General features: G+C 30.8%; 1 protein-coding gene across 2 annotated transcripts in view; it reads right to left on the bottom strand.

Moving 5' to 3' along the window:
• Positions 1–22,058, bottom strand: part of LOC122506088 (protein borderless) — a 79,337-nt gene that overhangs the window by 15,133 nt on the left and 42,146 nt on the right. Inside the window, exons 4-6 of one of the 2 annotated variants that reach the window (XM_043618082.1) lie at positions 8,679–8,845; positions 8,462–8,606; positions 8,111–8,385 (exon numbers count right to left, since the gene is read on the bottom strand). In XM_043618082.1, the coding sequence (XP_043474017.1) occupies positions 8,111–8,385; positions 8,462–8,606; positions 8,679–8,845 (587 nt within the window). The remainder of the gene's footprint in view (positions 1–8,110; positions 8,386–8,461; positions 8,607–8,678; positions 8,846–22,058) is intronic. The other variant, XM_043618083.1, reaches the window with a different exon arrangement.

The raw sequence follows: 22,058 nt of genomic DNA, 5'->3' as shown, positions 1-22,058 counted from the left end.
ACTTCTGAAAATAACTTATATTCGGAGAAGAATTTTATTATTTATAAAGTTTATTGAAATGTTGACGATAATTTAAAAAAAAGTTTTATCATAATTGAATTTTTGCAATCATTTGTAAGTTCATCTATTTATGAAAATTGCAAACGCACTCTCTAAATCTGAATTAGTAGAAAGTTACTAATGAAATGGCGAAAAGTCGTCCACCAAATGATTTAGTAATATATTACTAACAAATAGTGAATTTTACTAATTGATTAGTAGATTTCTACTAACAATTAGTAGAACTGTTTTATTAATAGTCGATAAAACAGTTTTACTAATTCATTTAGTGAAATGAGTGACTTTTAATTAGTGAATTTCTACTAAAACATTAGTAAAATTTTACTAAGAATAAGTAATATTCTACTAATTGAAAAGGGGAAAAGTCGTCCATGAAAACTACTAAAAATTAGTCAAATTTTACTATTCCTTAGTAGAATTCTACTAATTCAGATTTAGAGAGCAACTCTTTTCAAAATTCAAATAATTTTGAAATATTTTTAAACTAACTTTTACTACTTTTATAGTAAAATATTTCTGATAATTTTTACTACTTTCGGAGTAAATTTATTCCGAAAGTAGTAGAAGTTATCAGAAATGTTTTACTATAAAAGTAGTAAAAGTTACTTTATATTTTTCTTCGTGTACAATTATAATCGAATTCCTCGAAAAATGTAATTATTCTTAAACATTTTATTAAAACTCGTTCAAAGAATTCAATTATTTAAAAATTTGTTAATAAAATTCTTTATGGGAATACAATTTTAAGAAATAATAAATTATTAAAAATAGCGGATTTATAGAAGAAATTTTAGTTAAAATACTAATAAAAATTGAATTTTGTAGAAGTGACAAATGATTCAATTATTTTATTTAGAAATCCAATTATTTAAAAAATTTTTTGATGAAATTCTACACAAACAATATCAATTTCGATTTTTGTACGATTCAAGAATATCAGACCCACGAAAAAAGTTTTTTATCAAAGCATAAAAACTGCAAAGCAGTTTATGAGTACATACAAAATGGTTTTTATGTATATAATTACTCCAAAAGTAAAAATATTAATAAATTATTCAGTAAGAAAATAATATTTTAATTAATTTTCCTTCTCTGTAAACATAAATTGTTTGAAAACACAAGTGTGAGGAGTGCGGCGGGAGCGGGCACGGGCGTATTCCCGCGCGCTCGAGAGTTTGCGAATCAGTTAATTCCCGCGCGTCGTCAGAAAAATATGCATAACTTCTGTAATTTTAGAGGTTACTCACTTTTTTTTTTTAATTTACTCGTTAGAGTTTTGCGCATCACATGAGTATAGTTTGATTTTTTTCCGACATTGAGAACATACTTTAAATCGCAATTGTTTAAAATAATTGTTAATAACAATTAGAAATTTTTATTATACAGCAATTTTTTCAGTTGCACTTTAAACTACAGACTTTTAGCTTTAATTTCCAAAAAAAAAATTGAAATTATCTTCATTCGTTTCGGAGTAATAATGAAAAGAATAAAAACTAACCTAAAAGTTTAACACCTGATAACTTTCAAAATAAATAAAATTTTTGAAAAATATTTTAGCGGGTAAAAGTTTACTCATATATCTATCAAAAACCATAGATAACTTTAAATTCGGGGACAAAAATTTTTCAAGTGGCCGGTTTCACTTATTTTGACCCATATAGTTTGTGTTTCCCTACTAAAAATAAAATCAGGAATGGTCAGACAAATGGTCAGGCCGCCTGACCACTTTAATCCAGTTTTCTTACGATTCTGGATGGATCTCGTCAGAAATCTATCACAACTGATCAGGAGGAAGTTTAAAGTGGTCACAAGTTTGCTACTATCCCCTCCTCTTTGTTGACCCCGCCCATAATTGGTGACTATTTGAGACCATTTGTATCTCATTTTTGACCATATTTTTAAGCCACTTCTGTTTTATTTATTTAAACAATATGCAAAAAGTTGCAACAAATTAATTTTAAAAAATATATTTTATTAATTAATATCAGTTTGTTTACATACGGAACAACTGGAAACTAATTCCCGGAATTAAATTAAAATTTGGACCCTACGGGGATCGAACCCCGACGCATGACCTAACCTAGTGCCTAAACTAACTGCCCTAACGACTGCGACTACCGAACCGACTTACATATTTCTGGATTCAACTGTCTATATAAAGAGCAACTGTAAAATAGTAAAATTCAATTACCAATATTATCAATAAATCAGAATAAACTGTTAAATAATTTTTATTAATTAATTATATTTCAATTTAGTCATAATAGGTTATGTGAATTAATAAAAATTAACATTATTAATTGAATCAATAATAAATTAAGTCTTAACTTTACAATTTGGAATGTTTCATAAACTATAATACGAATACAGATTAATAATAACACAGTGCAACACATAAAATGTGCACTAAGTTTTGACTTCAGTTTCTGAAAGTACTTATCGAAACTAGCAAAAACCTATTTCAGTTTTGCTAGATTAGCTCGGATTTAAATTTTATCGACATTTGAATTTTTTTTTTAATTTTCACATTTTTCAGTTTTCTGATACGGGCTGATGGGAACACTGGCTATAAAAAGTTTATTAAAAAAATTCGCAATGGTCAAAATTTGAAAAGCAATAATCCCTCTTTAATTAGAGAGAAAGAAAAAAAAATTTGGTCGAAAATTGTTCCAGTTACAAATTTTTTTTGGCTTTTTTACATTTTTTGGTTTTATGAAACGGGCGGGTGAGAAAACTGGCTATTAAAAGATTATAAAAAAAAATTCGCAATGGTAATCATTTGAAGAGCAATAATTCCTTTTTAATTTCTGACTTTGAAAAAAAAATTTGGTCAAAAATTGTTCGAGTTATGAATTTTTTTTGACTTTTTCACATTTTTCGGTTTTTTGATAAAGCGGGTGGAAACGCTGGCTATTAAAAGTTTATAAAAAAAATTTACAATGGTCACCATTTGAAGAGCAGTAATTCCTCCCTAGTTTCTGCCATTGAAAAAAAAATTTGGTCAAAAATTGTTCGAGTTATGAATTTTGTTCGTACTTTTTCAATTTTTTTTTGTTTTTGATCTGGGCGGGTGAGAACGCTGGTTATTAAATTTTTCTTTTTTAAAAACGCAATGGTCACATTTTGCAGAGCAATAATTCCTCTTCAAATTCTGTCAAAGAAAGAAAATTTGGTCAAAAATTGTTCTAATTATGGTTTTTTTTTACTTTTTCACATTTTTCAGTTTTTTGATACGGGCGGGTGGGAACGCTGGCTATTAGAAATGAATTAAAAAAATTCACAACGGTCAAATTTTAAAATGCAATAATCCTTCTTTAATTTCTGATAAAAGAAAAAAAATTGGTAGAAAATTATTCGTGTTATTTATTTATTTCTGTACATTTGTATACCCGCGGTCCTGTGCAACCGAGGGTTTTGATTTTTTTTTACTTTTTTCGAAACCAAATATTTCGAATCAAATATTTTATCTTGGGCAGAAATTAAATAGGGATTATTGCTCTTTAAATTGTGTCCATTACGAATTCTTTTTATAAATTTTTAATATTCAGTATTCCCACTTCCGTTATCAGAAAACCGAAAATTAAAAAAAAGTAAAAAAAAATTCATAACTTGAACAATTTTTGACCAAATTTTTTTTCTTGGGCAGAAATTAAAGAGGAAGTATTGCTCTCCAAAATGTGACCATTGCGTTTTTAAAAAAGAAAAATTTAATAACCAGCGTTCTCACCCGCCCGGATCAAAAACAAAAAAATTTGAAAAAGTACGAAAAATATTCATAACTTGAACAATTTTCGACCAAATTTTTTTTTCAATGTCAGAAATTAGGTTGGAATTACTGCTCTTCAAATGGTGACCATTGCGAATTTTTTTTATAAACTTCTAATAGCCAGCGTTTCCACCCGCTTTATCAAAAAACCGAAAAATGTGAAAAAGTCAAAAGAAAATTAATAACTCGAACAATTTTTGACCAAATTTTTTTTTCTTTATCAGAATTTAAAGAGCGATTATTGCATTTCAAATTATGACAATTGGGAATTTTGTGTAATAAACTTTTAATAGATAGCGTTCCCACCCTCTCGTATTAGAAAAACCGAAAAATTTGAAAAATTACAAAAGAAAATTCATAACTCAAATAATTTTCGACCAAATTTTTTTTTCAATGTCAGAAATTAAAGAGGAATTATTGCTCTTCAAATGGTGACCACTGCGAAATTTTTTTTAATAATCGTTTAATAGCCAGCTTTCTCACCCGCCCTTTTCTTAAAACCAAAAAATGTAAAAAAGCCAAAAGAAAATTCGTAACTGGAACAATTTTCGACCAAATTTTTTTTCTTTCTCTGTAATTAAAGAGAAATTATTGCTTTTTAAATTGTGACCATTGCGAATTTTTTTAACAAACTTTTAATAGCCAGTGTTCCCATCCGCCCGTATCAAAAAACTGAAAAATGTGAAAATTCAAAAAAAAATTCAAATGTCGATAAAATTCAAATCCGAGCTAATCTAGCAAAACTGAAATAGTTTTTTGCTAGTTTCGATAAGTACTTTCAGAAACTGAAGTCAAAACTTAGTGCACATTCGATGACCTCAAAAATGTTGCACTGTGTAATTATTATTATATCTGCATTTAAAATGAATTTAGTATTTAATATTAATTTAATTTAACATTATAATTTATAATAATAATGAATTATTAATGCAATATTGAAATTTTTATAAATTTAAAATTTAAATTATTAATAATCATTATAGTAAGAAATTATTCTATTAATGATTAATAATAATTTAAATATAACTGTATTTCAATTATAATCCAAATACTTCTCATAACAAGTACTGACTGGTATAGTAAATTACTAATATTATGAAACAAAATTTATTATTAATTAACTATATTAAATAATTACAAATAAATATACATATATTAAATTAATATATTATAAATATACATTACATAAATATATTAAATAATTTTAAAAGAATGGTCCGAATGTTTTGATTTATTTACCTACTTTTGCTGTATAATTAATTCAATAATTATACCAATTTGAAAAATGAGAACTTTTGTTAAGTTAAAAGAACAATTTTTATAATAGAATAATGTATTCTGAAATGTAAAAAATAAATTTGAAAGATTTGTATATATAAATTTTCATGAGACTTTACCAAAATTAGAAAGATGTACCAAAGTTTTTATAGGTTATGTGTTCACACATTTCAGAAATAGTCAAGAATTTCAGAAATGGTCAGGAATTTCAGAAATGGTCACAGCTTCGAAAATGGTGGGAGTAAAGTGGGAGGAGCTTGGAAAGTATTTGGTTAGGAATGGTGAGAAACGTTAGAAAATGTCAGAAGTGGTGAGACTGTTCAGGAATGTTCAGAAATTCTGAACATTCATGACGATTCCTGATTTTATTTTTAGTAGGGTTGTATAGTATGATGCTTGCGTTAGCTCATTTGTGTGTGTGCGAAATACTTTCGAAACGATAATTCTATCCTCCTCCTTCTTACGTCTTTTTATTTTCTGTCCTTTTCGACTCACTCATAATTTTTAGTATTGACTATATTAAAGATGGAAATATGTATTTTATTCTAAAATTTAAAAGAATTATTTCAATTTTTCTTATTCTTTCGATACTTTCACGGACTGCGATTTTAATATAGTCATTTTTAAAAATTATAATTCTTTTATTAAATTGTATTACAATTTTATTAATTTTTGTAAAATATATTAAGGGCTGCCTACTAATATGCACAATATTAATTTTTAATATAAAACACGATTTCCCTAAATTGAAAAAGAATATATTAAATTCTATTGCCAATTTTAACAAATATTAATACAAAATCTCTCTCCGTGCATAAGTAAATACTTATGGTAAATAAAATATTTACTTTTGCAGTCAATTTGATTTTATACTACTATTATTAGTTATCTTTTTTAAAATTATAGTTTACACTGATGTGTTAGTTTCTTGTCATTTCTTTTCGTGGCACTTAATAAATTCTATTATGAATTTGAACTCCCATGCGAGCGTAGTATATATAGTATAGGTTACTCTAAAATAATTTTCAGCTGTAAATAAATGTAAATAATTAAAAAACAAAAAAGCACACTTTTTTCTTGATTTTATAATCAAGAAAAAAGTGTTTAATTTAATTTTACAGAGATTTTTCAAGCCTTTAATTTATCCATTTTTTCAAAAAAATATTCAACTTCTATTATGCAATAATTTGGTTTTGGAAATCTATGTAGAGGTACTAATAAGTATTTTTTTGCATTACTTTTACATCCAGGAACTGAACAATTATCCCGATAAGAAGTTTTAGAACGAATTACTAGCTTTACATAACTTACAGTAAACAAAATTTTAATCATGTTTTTTCTCGAAATGAAATTTATAAATAAATTGTAATAAATGAAGAAAAAGACAACATGAATAATAATTATTAATTTCATGTGGAAGTTCTTTCAAATTAGACGTTTACAAACACAGAGCAAAAATATTTTCTATTTTAATTAGCATTTTGGAAAAAATTTGATATTACACGTGTATTTTGCACTATTTTTGAATATATAAGCCGCCATATTGAATAAGCCACGCCTCTATGTCAATTCCCAATACGACACACGGACAGAAATTTGGATGCCCAGCCGAGCGTGGTATATAAAGCCGGCCAGGAAATCCAACTTTCTGGCATAGTATCGTAATATACTAATTTTTTCGGGTTAAAGGTGTCACTCCCCCTTAAACGGATGTCTCATTATGTATTTATTATATCGATGGCTCCTAAATGAAAACATATTATTCGCGAAAGCGTTTATAAAATAGATAACTCACGAAAACAAATATAAAACATGCTTATTTAAAATGACAGTTTTTTGAAGGCTATGTTACAATTTTTAATATTTATTATTTTTAAAGTGTAAACAAATTGCAAAAATATAAGTTTATAAAATTGTTTTATTAAAGCTAAATTAACTTTAAATAATAAAAATTCTTTATTTGGCATTTTATATTGTCTTAAAATAAATGATAAAATTTTTAAAAATTATCCAAAAAAATATTTCAGATCAATAACGCTTTTTCTATTTTTTTTCGTGAGTTACGTGTTTTATAATTTCTCTCGCGAATAATGTGTTTTCATTTAGGAGCCATCGATATGTAATTAGAATTTATTTACTATGTCCTAGATAAAACCACGAGGACAAACATTAAAAATACAATAATTTAGAAAATATAGATCATATTAAGTAAAAACCGTTGCCAAGTTGAATATTTTTGTTATATTTTTAGTGCTCATTTCATGAACACTTTGCTTCTTCATAGGGATAATAATAAATTAAATATATGAATAACTTTTTATAAATATGGTAAAAGTGATTGAATCTTGAGTCAATTAATGTATTTTTAAATACCCTACAAGATAGTTATAATAGTTTAATAGTTAAAGAAAAGTTTCCAAATAAAAAAGTTGAGAAAATGTCATTTTGCACAATTTTTGGTTTTTAAAATGTCAATAATTTCGAAATTTATGATCAAATCAGGTTCAAAAATAGGTCGATTAAAGCGTTTCTTAATGCTCTATAAGCAGGTAACGATACTTTTAAAGCTGCTTCTATACTTTTCAACAAAATTTTCAAAAAAGTCTTATTTTCAAAAATTTTAGATTTTTAAAAGTTTAATATCTCCGGTTAATATGGACAAGAAATGTTCAATAGGGGCTCAAAACGATACCTTATAGTGTGATACAGTCCTATCTTCTGGTAAAACTTAGAACAGTGCTTTCTCATACATATTATGTCCGCACGTGAGACCTACAATTTAAAAAAAATCCATCCCTAAAGCTCTTCATAACAGTCAGATAAATCTCCCCCCTTCGAATAGACAACAGCTTGAAGGTTGATGTAGAAAACGACTTGATACTTATTGTTATGTGAATAGATGTTATGTATGTTAATGACACATTATTTTGTGAATCAATCATACCTCCTTGAAAATGATTTCAATTATAATTAAATGTCTACTTAAATCTAAATATAGGTACTTACCACATTGATAGGAGAACTGGAACCTTCTGTTCCAAGATCATTGTAGGGTGTGCAGCTATAACTTCCAGCATGACTTTCATCAACTTTGCTAAAGTACAAGGAGCCATTTCTTCTATAAAATACGCCTTGTACATTGTATGGATCAAAAAGAAATCCATCTTTCTCCCAACGTAGATTCGTTAGCGGTGGATTCGCTCTAAAATGACAATCTAAAATTGCATGTTTCCCGTATGGCAAAAATACTTCTCGGGGAGCATATATTACTTTTGCTTTATCTGGAAACCAGTGAAATTATCAAAATCAAAATTATTAAACATATTGTTTTTTATATTAAGAAATTAGACAATTTACATTGTACATTAAGATAAGCAGATGCACTTTGCTGTTCTCCTTGATCATTACTAACAACACAAGTGTATTCCCCTAAATCACCCATGTCCGTTGGTTTCATTGTCAATGTTCCATTATTATCAACTGACGCGCGGAGTTTGAGAGCCTGAATTTATTAAAAGATTGAATATAGAAATGTTTCATTTAGTGGAATTATTTTTTCTTTCATATGCTTTACCTTTATTTCCGAAATCTCAACACCTTCGTGAAACCAAGCGACAATTGACGAGGAATCTTTCGCAATGCATTCAAATGATACAGGCTCACCTTCCATAACAGTTCCATTGATTGGAGGTACAACCAAAAGTGTCTCACCTGGAACATTTTCGCCCGGCGGCAACACACCTAGATTGAACAATTTAATGAGTCTGTCTGGATTTAGGTTAGTAAAGCAATTAAGAGAAATATTATATTGTTTTTAAAGAAACGAAGTTTTAGTGAAATTTTTAATTTTGCTTCGATACAACAAATTAGGTGGTACTCTTGACATGAAGTTTTTGGAAATTCTATCTTTACAGAAATAAGCATGTAGCAGTAGTGACAGTAAATAGTTAGCAAGCAGCGATAAATTAAATTTTATTTGCGAAAAAAAGGTCGAAACCCCTGAAAAATTTATTTTTTTGTGTATATTGAAGATAGTGGTATTTTCAAAAAGGGAGATTTAAATTAGAATAAAATTTTTTTAATTTTATTCGCATTTATACTACACCCTAAAAAATTAATATCATAATTACTGAAAAAATCCTCTTCTAATAGGGTAACGAGTACAGTGACCAACACCCTGACAGTGAACGACACCCACAATTAAAAATCAAAATAAATATAAAACAAATAGTATATTAAGAAACAAGGAGACAAAGGCAGCCATTTTTTACGGTGATTTTTGTGACACGAGTGGAGGTCGAGGGGTGTTACTTACGATACTTTTTATTCCAAATGCATGAAAGTGACGATTTCAGACAGCAGGCGACAGGCAGTAAAAATCATTCAATTGTTCGACTTGCATGTAAATGGCGTTCATTTTTTTCCAAGGACAAAAATAACACATGGGAACAGCTGTTTTTTTGTCCTAGGAAAAAATTGAACGCCATTTTTATACGGTCGAACAAATAAATGACTTTCCGTCCTGTCGTCAGATATCTAAAAGCGCCATTTTTGTGCATGTGTGATGAAAACATTATTAATGCACATTTTAAAAATATTAACATTATAAAATACAATATTAGGAAGCTATTAAAGTACACGGAGAAAAATTTTCTGTTAATGATTACAATAGTCGAACAGCACTGCTCGGATATGTGACCACTTTTCGTAATGCCTAAAGTAGCTTCGTTGTAACAATTCTGTAAGTCGAACGTACTCATTAAAAATTTATTTAAAATAAATACGAACTAAATATGAGTTAGCACAAAGTCTATGTGACTCATTACAATAGGCTACGTTAAAAGGAAATCTTGGATTCTATCCACATTTGCAGCAATCTAAGGGAATCAGTGATACAGTCTGTAGTAGTCTTTACAACAGAACTATTGTAAAATAAGGTGACCGCGGTTGCCTTGCCTTCTTATTTTACTATAGTTCTTCGTAAAGACTACTATTGCTATATTTCTGATTACAAATGACTGTTGTAAAGTTAAAAAAGAAAATTTTCAACTAAAATAAAAATTTTTTGTAATTCATGACTTCTAATCATGTACTGCACATTAATTTCACTCTTCCAAGACTACCCACTTCAAGATTAATTATATTATTAAACTAGACAATTTCACTAAACCCTAAGTATATAAATCTAACTTAAAAACTAAACGCATAACATAATAATGATCGCTATTTACACATATTTATACATGACTTAAACTTCCTTATATACTAACTGCTATGAAAGTTCACCGCTTGCGAGAAAGACTTATACCCTTTAAACGTAAAAAAATCACTTCGTTCTCAATAATTAATACAATTATTGTTCATTGTTAGTCTTTAATATTGTAAGGTCTATTTTTTATTACATTTCCATAGTGAAAATTTTTTTTTCTAACACACGCACCGGAGGTAAAAGATTTCTTGCCTGTATAAATTGTTATATAATTTACACAACTTACGTAAGTTACATATCTTACGCAAGTTACGTAAATAACAAAAGTAAGTTATATAAATAAATAAGTTAGCTTACGTAAGTTACGTAAAATATAAGTTGCGTAAATAATGTATGCTACGTAAAAATATAAGTTACGTAAATAACGTAAGTTGCACTTACGTAAATAACTTAAGTTACGTAATGGACGAATTATTGTAAATTGCACTAATTAGGTAACTTACGTACTTTACGCAAGTCATAAATCACAAAAAAAATTATTTTAGTTGAAAATTCTCTTTTTTACTTTACAACAGTCATTTGTAATCAGAAATATAGCAATAGTAGTCTTTACGAAGAACTATAGTAAAATAAGAAGGCAAGGCAGCCGCGGTCACCTTATTTTACAATAGTCCTGTTGTAAAGGCTACTACAGTCTGTATCACTGATTCCCTTAGACCGCTGCAAATGTGAACAGAATCCAAGATTTGCTTTTAACGTAGACTATTGTAATTATAACAAGTCTCTGCGTGAATGCCTACAGTACCCTTTCTGAACCTGTACATCTAAACTATTAATGATTCCAAAAAATAAATTTCAACACGATTAATACAGTGTTTAGATTCATTAAAATAACTATAGTAATCGCTCCTACTAAATTCTTAATAAATTACATAGTTTTCATAATCATTACAAAAAGTGGTCACATATCCGAGCTGTAATATAGACTATTGTAATCATTACGAAAGAAATTTTCTCCGTGTAGTAGCATTATTTAATTTATTTTTTACAACATTTTACTTTGTGTGAAGATAACCTCAAAAAGTGGATTTTAAGGTTATCGTCACAGAAATTAAAATTTTATCCGAAATATAAACGAAATTAATATTGCTACTATTTTAATAGCTTCCAAAAATTGCATTTTATAATATTAACATTTTTAAAATATACATTAATAATGTTTTGTTATATATTTATTGTGATTTATTAATTGGGGGTGTCGTTCAATGGCTGGGTGTCCGTGACTGTACCCGTTACCCTATCCTCACAATTTTTCCTCTCAAAACAAAAGTATTCCGCTTGAATGTAGAAAAATGTTATTCTTTGGTGGTTAACGGTGTTCGATGATCTCTTAAATTTCTGGATAATATGCTACTAACAGTTCCCTGGTTAAAAAACCAGATAGATTTCGGACTAATCCGAAATTTGTCCGAAACAGTGCGGTTTATGGTCAGGTTTTTGTCACCCGAAATTAATCCGGATAAATCCGAACTCTATACGGTTTGTGAACAACTAGTGAATCCGGAGTTGGTCCGATGAAGTCCGAAATTAGTCAGTTAACTTTAACTAGTGAATCCGGAATTTATCCGAAACAGTGTAGTTTATTGTCAGGTTTTTGTCATCCGGAATTAGTCCGGATAAATCTAAAATCAATAAGGTTTGTATACAACTAGTGAATCCGGAATTAGTCCGAAACAGTCAAAAATTAGTCTGGACAATTTAGTGAATATTATTATTAAAAAATAATTATACAAGTTACACATATTAATTATTATTATTTTATGGTACATTCAACCTATTTTTCGATTTACCTATCGCAATTTTATTTACATTAACTTAAAATTTCTAACGCTTGGGGATTTGAACCTACACCTATACCTAACATTATGACGCACTGAAATCGAATACACTAACCACTATACCACACGGAAAAAATTTATTCAGGAAACATTGCTGTCTAAAATACAGAAACCTGCCTTCTTGAAAAATAATTTTTCAAAATTAATTAATAAATTTTAAAATATCAAAGAATTAGGAAAAAATCGGGGGCATGGTGGGATACGAACCCAAAAATTACTATAACGGTTTAATAAGGTATCCAGAGAAAGAGTCGAAGCTGCATCAGGTAGTGTTCATCCTTAAAGATAAAGTAGGTAACACAGAACCAGAAATTAATTCTCTTGTAAAATCAATTACTAAACGCTTACCTTCTTTAAGTATCAGCATTAATAAAAGGTACGGCTCACAATCAAAGAAATATTTGCAATTTCTTGCATGATCAAGAAGAACAACATTGTTTGTATTACAAAAAGATACGGATAGTAAAAAATCGACAGACAAGTTATATATGGCAATGAAAAACATTAGAGTGGTATCACAGAGATCATCACTACTAAGATGTTTACTAGTACATTTTAGCAACTTGAGTTCAGTGCAAGAACATAAATATTTGCAATCTCTGTGAAAACATGATTTTTTAGATGTAACTATTTTGCCTTATGATCAAAGAGAGTATGTGTTGCTTGCTGAAAAAACAACAAATTACCAGTCTTAATACGTCTAAATCCGTTCACAAGGAAGTATTTTTCTTGTTCAGTCTCATCAAGAAGTCGCTGGTTTCCGAATAAATTAAAAAATTTGCATGAATATCCTATAAAGATTTAAATTTTTTCACTTATGGCTTTAAACATCAGAAGGTCTTCCATGGCAAAAATTGTTAAAATTTTGTCTCAAGTAATGAATTTCTTACCACAAATTGTTATTATAAGAGGTGTAAAGGAAAGAAATCGCAGATTGCAGTTACAAAAAAGTGGGGCTGAATTTTGGATGCAGACATATCTCACCACGGTGTTTCAGTTGAAGAAAGAAGATATTATAAATATACGCATATTTGCACATCACAATGTTAAAGCTATAATTCCAAAAATTACAAAGGTTTCTAAGGTTCTTGTTATTTTACAGGACTTTTTGTACATGCTTCTTAGAACAACCGTTTTAATTTGTTTAGTTAAAACTACAGCCTGCATTTTGAGATTTATTAAAAGTAAGTAGGAAACCTTTAACATCAGTCGAATAATAATGGAAATGTCTGTAGTACAGGAGCCAGAAAAGTTGTCTGAAAGAATAACACAGCCACACAAAAAAATAAAGTGTCTTGATCTGGGGTCGAGACATATGTATTCCGATGTATTTCGATTCGCTGAATCCGAATCTGCCATCAGAATTTGGCCAATGGGTCCTGGTTTCGCCCTAACCTCAAAATACCCTAAAATCGTTAAAATGGTCACTTTTAATTTATCTATCAAAATTGAATCAAATTGAATCTAACCGCATATTGATAATTTTCTCAGATACCTTAATTTAAATAAACTATTCTATAAGCTTCTCAATTGTAAATTCATGTAAAACATTAAATACATCGAACCTAACCTTTTTTTTTTTTTTTTTTTTTGCTTAGGGACTTTTGGGAAATCTGCCTACAGATACCTTGGATTCCGCACTCCAAGGTTATGTGGGGTTGGTATGATAAAAACAAGAGAAAATATATAAAAAAAAAGAAAAATAAATATATAAAATAGTAAATTTAATAAACTGGCGACCTACTGCCAGCCCGACCCACTAAAACCCGTAACCCTTCTTCTGGAGCCCTTTACCCTCCCTCGGAACTGTCGTAAGACTTTAGCCTTCGAGGGTGGCGCTCCAACTCTGTCGCTAATGCGACTTTCTACTTTTCTCTGCGGTTATCCTGCGTTACTAGTTAAATTGAAAACTATTTCAATATAAAAGCGGAATTAACAGCACAGAAAAAAAAATGTTTAATTAAGTGTAAACAGTCAAAAGATAAAATTGCAAACGGATATATAAAAAAAAGAAAAAAAATAAACGCGTATATAATATTGAAAACATAAAACAAATTAAAAAATGTATAAGGACAAATAAATCACATAATAAATTAATAAAAAATAAACAAAACAAATTAATAGCTGTTTAAATTACGCTTTTTGGCGGCCGTCGAGATCCTTCCTCGACATAACCGAGATTATGAAGTTCTCGACTTGCCGCCAATTCTCTTCCGACTGGGTCATCAGCGATACCATGTTCTCCGGAGTAACTTGACTATTTACACTTTCGAACATGGCCCGCCTCTCCAAGTCCCATTTTCTGCATGAGAAGAGGGTGTGCTCCGCGTTGTCCTCAGGGAACTGGCAATATGCACACACCTCGTCCTCGCGTAATTTAAAGCGAAACAGGTACGAGTTAAAACACCCGTGACCTGTGAGCGCCTGAGTCAAATAATAGGAAACCTGACCGTGTTTCCTATTTATCCAGGTGGCGAGTGCCGGGATATTGCGATAAGTCCATCGACCTTTTTCCTCACCATCCCATCTTTCTTGCCATCTTTCTATGAGCCTGTGCCTCGCTTCTTTGCGGATCAGGCCCTTGCTTGGTCTTATTTCCTCATCTAAGGAACTTCTTTCTTTAGAAAAGAGAAACATTTCTTCCCTTTCCCTCGCCAAAAGATCTGCTGGCGGGACACTTGCAAGGACCTGCACAGCACTCGTAGATACTGTCTTATATGCAGAGATGATACGCGTTGTTATCGATCTCGGCGCCGACAGTATCTTTTCACAGATGGTCACGCATCTTTTACTTCTCAGGGATGGGGCCCACGCTGGTGCTGCATAGAGCATTTTAGCGTGGGCGACACTTGCCACCAGTCTCCGTTTGTGTTCACGGGGTCCGCCTACATTTGGCATTAAACGTGAAAGATTAGCCGCACACTCGATCGCCTTATTTGACGCCGTAGCCATGTGGTGGTGGAAGTTTAGCCTTCCATCCAAGTCCACACCAAAATATTTAATTTGCTTACTCCACTTGACCTCGAATCCGTCTATCACGATTCGTGGGAGCTCATAACCACGTCTGTCTGTGACCAGCAGTGCCTCGGTCTTTTCCAGGGCCATTTCAAGACCTCTGGTATCCAGCCAGCTTTTTGCTAGTCGCAGACATTCGTTCACCAATGTCCTGCCTCCTCACTTTCGGCAGTGCACACGAACAACGCGTTGTCCGCAAAGCCGATGATCACCGCACCTTCGGGTAGATCCATTCGCAGAAAATCATCGTAAGATACATTCCATACAAATGGACCCACCCTCGAGCCTTGAGGAGCCCCACGCTGCATCTCTTCCTTGAGAGTGCAGGTGTCTCCCTCACATATAACCCACCTGTCGCTAAGATAATTATCCATTATCCGCAACAAGTAGGGCGGCATGTTTTTCTTTTCCATCGACTCGATGAGATCTTTCCATCTTGCGGAATTAAACGCGTTGCGTATGTCAATTGCTACCAGCGCGCAGAAGCTCTTCTTTTTTCCGGGTCCCAACTTGTTTTTTCCTGCTTTGGCTATGTCCACAACTGCCTGGATGGCATCAACTGTGGACTTGCCTTTACGGAAACCAAATTGGTGATCCGATAGACTATTCTCTCCGGTCAAGTGGCTTTGCATTCTCGTCACTATTTTCTTAGTCACGATTTTAAAAGCCAGACCCCATGGGTCCTTATCGACTTCCTCGATTAGGTCCTTCCAGCTACAGCGTCGCGACTTGCGGATCTCTTTCTTGAGGTCCTTTTTCGCCTCCTTGAAAGCCTCTTTCAGCAAGGGATCTCCCTTAGATCGGGTATACATATGTCCTTCTTGCTTTGAGGCATTCCTTTCTCAAGGAGGCTAGCTCCTCTGACAACCAGTGCAAGGATTTTCTTACGGGAGTGGCGCCTTTGCGTGGCATTGACGCATTGCATGCGGTGACTATCATGTTCCTCACCGCTCGCACCTCCCATCGAACCTAACCTTAAAAACACATCTAAGATTCCAAACAAACAAATTATACCATACACAGCGCAATAAAAATTATGTAAGCTCATGAAAGTTACAACTTAGGTGTTTTTATGATTGCTGATTACGAATCCGGTGTTAGTTTATCAAAATTCAAAATGTTGGATCCAATATGGCGAACAATATAATTAAAATTTGTTTGGACTGGCTTGAAAATCGTTACTCGGGGGTTTTTGGGGTCGCTGATGACGAATCCCATGTCGGTTTCTAAAAATTCAAAATGGCGGATCCAATATGGCGGTCTTTATTATTTTAACGATTTTTTAAAATTTATTACTCGCGGTTTTTCGGGACCTTTGATAACGATTCCTATATCAATTTTTATAATCTTAAAGTCTTACGAATTGTTTTGTAACAATTTTTTCTAAACACCGGATTCGTAATCAGCAATCATAAAAACACCTAAGTTGTAACTTTCATGAGCTTACATAATTTTTATTGCGCTGTGTATGGTATAATTTGTTTGTTTGGAATCTTAGATGTGGGGTTGGTATGATAAAACAAAAGGAAATATAAAAATAAGAAAAATAAATATATAAAATAGTAAATTTAATAAACTGGCGACCTACTGCCAGCCCGACCCACTAAAACCCGTAACCCTTCTTTTGGAGCCTTTTACCCTCCCTCGGAACTGTTGTAAGACTTTTGCCTTTAAGGGCCGCGCTTCATCTCTGTCGTAAATACGACTTTCTCTAATCCTTGCGGTTATCCTGCTTCAATAGTGGTGAAAATTTTTTAGAAAGATCCCAGCACTCAAAATATATTTTTTCAATATTATTTGAGCGCGTACACGGCTATGTAAGTATAAAACACAAACTTTAAACGCGTTTTTCTCAAAACCACATTTTTTCATGCTGCGGGATGTTTTTCTCGGAAACTACTAGACCGATTCTCAAATTTTTTTTACGAAAATCTTCGTCACATGGGTGGGTATCGCCGGAACTAGAATTATTTAAAAATATTAATTTTTACTATTTTTTTAAACCGAGAAACTGCCAAAAAAAACTTTAATTTTCGAAAAAAAAATTTAAAATTGCCGCCATTTTGTTATGTTTGCATAAAAATTAAAAATTCTAGTTCGGGCGATAGGCACAGTCCTACTGAAGATGAATCAATTTGAATTTTGTGTTTTAGATTTTTCTAACCTGAGAAATCAATCCCGCAGCTGGCATTGGTATTTTTAGCAGGTCTAAAATTATTGTTTAATTTTAAATAAACACATAATAATTTTTAAATAAAATAAGGTTTTTTATTAAGTTAAAGAGTGTATTTATTGAACTAAAAAAATGCAGATTAATATAATCCATAGGAATCGTAAAAAAATTCTAGAAAATAGCTTCATTTTCGAGCGTGTAAAGTGGTATGAACCCTTAAGGAATCTGAGAAAATTATCAATATGGGGTTAGATTCAATTTGATTCAATTTTGATAAATCAAAAGTGACCATTTTAACGAGTTTAGGGTATTTTTTGAGGTTAGGGCGAAACCAGGACCCATTGGCCAAATTCTGACGGCGGATTCGGATTCAGCGCATCGAAATACATCGGAATACATATGTCTCGACACCAGATCAAGACACTTTATTTTTTTTGTGTGGCTGTGTAATCTTTGGGACTGTTATTATTGATTGCATGGTTTACACTGGATACATTTTTTCTGTTATTTTGGATCCTTCTCTACTATCGGGAACAGAAATAACAACACTTGAAGAATTGGATTCATCGTCGCTAATTTAATTCGGATCTCGGCAGTGAATTAAAATTTTGTAAATATCATAAATATGCAGATGATTTCAAATTGTACATTTCGGGTCCATTAGCATTATTACTTGAACTTATTCTGAATATTCAAACGGATATAAATTATTGTTGTTAATTGGGCAAAAAACAATGGACTTAAACTCAATCCTAATAAGATTCAGGCCATGGTAATATCAGCTTCCAAAAATCCATCTATAGAGTTTTTGAGTTCTTTTCCTGACATTTTGGTTCAGGGAATTCACATCACGTTTACAGAAAAGGCAAAGGATCTTGGGTTAATTATAGATAGAAATTTGTCTTGGAAGAATCATTTATAATAGACTTAGAGAAACGATATATTAAAAATACCTGCTCATAAAAGTTGCAAAATGCAAAGATCATTTATTGTAAGTGCAGTAGGACTGGAATAAATTACCTTTTCAAATTAGAGATGCATCAAGTCAGTGGGCATTTAAGAAGCTATTTTTTAGTTTTTGTTTGAAGTCAGGAATAAAGTATGAGACATAACATACTGGTGATATATATCAGGAACTTTCACGAAACATTCGTGTCCGTGTCGTGCCTTGACACGACACAAAGAACGCTTAGTAATTCGTGTCGTGCCTATTGACATGACACAAAGTTTATATGGTAATTCGTGTCGTGCCTAAATCGACACAAATAACGTTTGCAAGTTTCTACACAGTGTTTCATGCGTGTCCTTAAAACGTTTTTTAATATGACACGAATTACAAATTTCATTTGTGTCGTGCCTTGACACAACACGAATTACCAATCGAACTTTGTGTCGTGCCCAGTGATGGGTGAGTATAATACATGACGTATTATACATGGTTTTCTACATATATAATGTTTATATTTAAATAGTTTTAAATTTTAGATCAAAGGAAGTCAATTTTGTAAATTTTTGCCAAAAATGTTTAAAGTTATTTTTTTCAGTCAGTGTTGACAATTTTTGTTTCCATAGTAATAGCAAAATCAATGTTCTTTACTTTGTGTGATTTAAAAGTTCAAGGCTGTTTTCATATTTATATTTTAAAAATGTACAATAATACTTCTGTTTGCATAGAAATTTTGAAATCAATAAGTTAATTTTAATGTATATTTACAAACTTCAAAGTTTTGAACATGTTATACGATTTTAAAATACAAGTTTTTGTAAAATAGACTTTTCATATTTGAATCGATCACAAATGTAATAAAGTTCATTTTTTATATTATTTTGTTTTTATCAATGTTATTTTTTATAAAATTCTATCAACCAAGAACATATCTTTCTGTATATATTTAAATCCCGGAAAGAAACTTTAGTTTCTATATCTTTTTATCATCTATTTTTTACATTCAATGATTCTTACCTTACACTGTAAAAAAGGGAGTTAAATTTTAACTCCCCAGGGGATTCTATTAAAGTCTCACCCATTTGGGAGATAAAGCGATGAGAGTTGGATGAAGGGAGTTAAAATTTACACAGTAAAAATAATAATCAACTCCAAAAGGGAGTTAATTTAATAATTAACTCGAAAAATTTCACTCCAAACTCCATAGTGACCGTCAACTCCCTAAATTTTTTACAGTGTATATTATTCTTATTATGTATTAGTATTTGTATTATTTTTGCACAGCGCGATAGTATGGACTCTGAATGTGAAATGTCCAATTGCTGTAAATTTTATCCTTGTAAATAAAAACGTATTTTACTGATAACAAATATATTATTCATTTAAAGATATTGAAAGCAAAATTCTTTATTTTGAATCCTTGTTACTTATGCCCACATAGCACAATATCTTGCTGTAAGTTTGTAGTATGGATTAAACGTACAGCTTTTGTAAGGTTACACTGTATACTTGTGGCAGACTTAAGGTATTTCTCCGGCAAATCGATTTTCGATAGAATTTTTTGAAATTCTGGGAAAATGCTCCTTTTTATATGCTTTATGTGTGATAAAAAACTCAATACTCCTTGCGATGCTAAAAATTGAGATATTTTGCTTCAAAGTTGCAACATTTAACATAGGAATCATATGCTGAACGTAGAAAAGTGACACATTTTTATTAATATCTAGAAAACTACTCGATAAATAATTCTCAAAAACTAGTATGTTGTAGGCATAAATAAAAGAAATAATATTAAACAAATTTCAGTGTAGGTATCGATGCTCATTTTTTAATTATTATATTTTGAAAGTCGAAACTCAATTGATTTTCCATTGAATTTACTGGTGCAAGGAAAGCATGCGGTCGCGACTTGGCAACACTGTTGCGTTTAAAGCACTTGCAAAAAGGCGCGAAACTAACATTCGTTTCAATTACTTTTTCAGATTCAATTTTAAAAAAGTTTTCTTTTTTCAAACATATTTATATATTTATTTATTTTATTGAAACTTTTTTAGTTATAAAATTTTGTTACTGTTTTTATTATTGCTCTTTTGAATTTCTTGTTGTAATAACAAAATTAATAAGTGATAATAATAATAGGGGAGGATGGGGCAAGGATAGTTAAGGGGCAAGGATAGTTAGTTGCTGTTATGCTTAGACGGCTTGCTCAAAAATCGCGTAATTCATAGTATATTCGCGTTTTAACACCAAAAGATGATTGTAAAAATTGCAAGTCAATCTGTCGCCATTTGCGAAGTTGGGAGATTATTTTTGAAAAAAGTCTGTTTTGCTAAAATGTCAACGTAATGTTTATCATATTGTTTTCTACATTAGAATTTCAGAATGTTTTTTACGTAAAATGTTTTCCGGAGTGGAATTTCCTGCTGAACACGAATATCGTATTTATTTTCAAATTAATTCACGTCGTTCCTTAAAATTTAGAAAAAACTGAAATATGGACTCATGGGGCGAGGATAGTTAGAGATAATACGGCACGGTAAAAGCGTGTTAATACCATTGAAAATTTTAAAAAAGTGTTTAATTGTTCTTTTTAGATTGATATACATAATGGTGCGTATAATTATATACGGAAAACGAAGCTTATGACCAAGAAATTGGTGGTCGTCTGAAAAAAATTGTTTAAACTTCTGATTCTAGTTCAGATGAATTTTAATATTAATAATTGCAATTCAGAAAATGTTCCATACATATTTTTAATACTTGGGATATCAATATTGAATAGTCTAAAACCAGTAAAATAAAAAAAAACAAAAATTTACTGATTTTCTATAACATTTTTGGCATTCGAATTCTTTTAACTATCTTTTAACTATCTATTTTTATTATATTATTCTTTTAACTATTTTAATTTTTTTAACTATGCCCCGGTACTGGGGCAAGGATAGTTAAAAATTTTTGTTTACTTTTTCATTCATATCTCGTAGGGATTTGAGTCTACAGTAAAATAATGTACAGCAAAATTATAGCCAAATAACCAGGCTTTCCAAAAATACTTTTCATTTGCAGATACATAATCAAGTTTGGCCGCTAGATCCGAAAAGGTCTTACCTAACTATCCTTGCCCCATCCTCCCCTATTAATTACGATAATTTGATAATAATTATAAATTATTACTACAAATTGAAATAATTTATATTATAATTATTAATAATAATAATAATATGGAAAATAATATTTTATTATCAAATCTTTAAACGCGTTATTTTCTGATATCTCGTTATAGGATTTATCAGGATAATTAGGGGGAAGCGTTCTGATAAAGAATATTCTCGAAATTTGCAGGTAATTTTTGAAAAATATTTTGAAAAGGAAGTTAAAAAGTTTTAATTTTGGCGAAAGTGGGACTATATGACGGTGAGCACACAGACAAGTAGATCTATGTGTCAGTGGTCAAGGAGGTGGCTCCAATTCTCGGAAGTGGTCGCGACTTGAACTAACGAAATGTCTCAATCTCAAATTACTCCACTGACATAATTTCCTCGCAAAATTATTGCAAAAACGGAGAGAGACGCGTCTCAGTGAGTGAAATTCCTCTATCATTCCTCCAAATATGAACCCGAAATATTTGATTCTCTCAAAATGAGAAGTCAATACCAAACCGTTCTTAACCCCTTTTTTAATGTTTAAACATTTTTTCCAATAATTATTTATAA

Source organism: Leptopilina heterotoma, unplaced genomic scaffold (genome assembly GCF_015476425.1).
Source record: "Leptopilina heterotoma isolate Lh14 unplaced genomic scaffold, ASM1547642v1 Lhet_396, whole genome shotgun sequence".
Lineage (NCBI taxonomy): Eukaryota > Metazoa > Arthropoda > Insecta > Hymenoptera > Figitidae > Leptopilina > Leptopilina heterotoma.
Note: the sequence above shows the minus strand (reverse complement) of the source record. Positions and strands in the feature narration are given on the sequence as shown.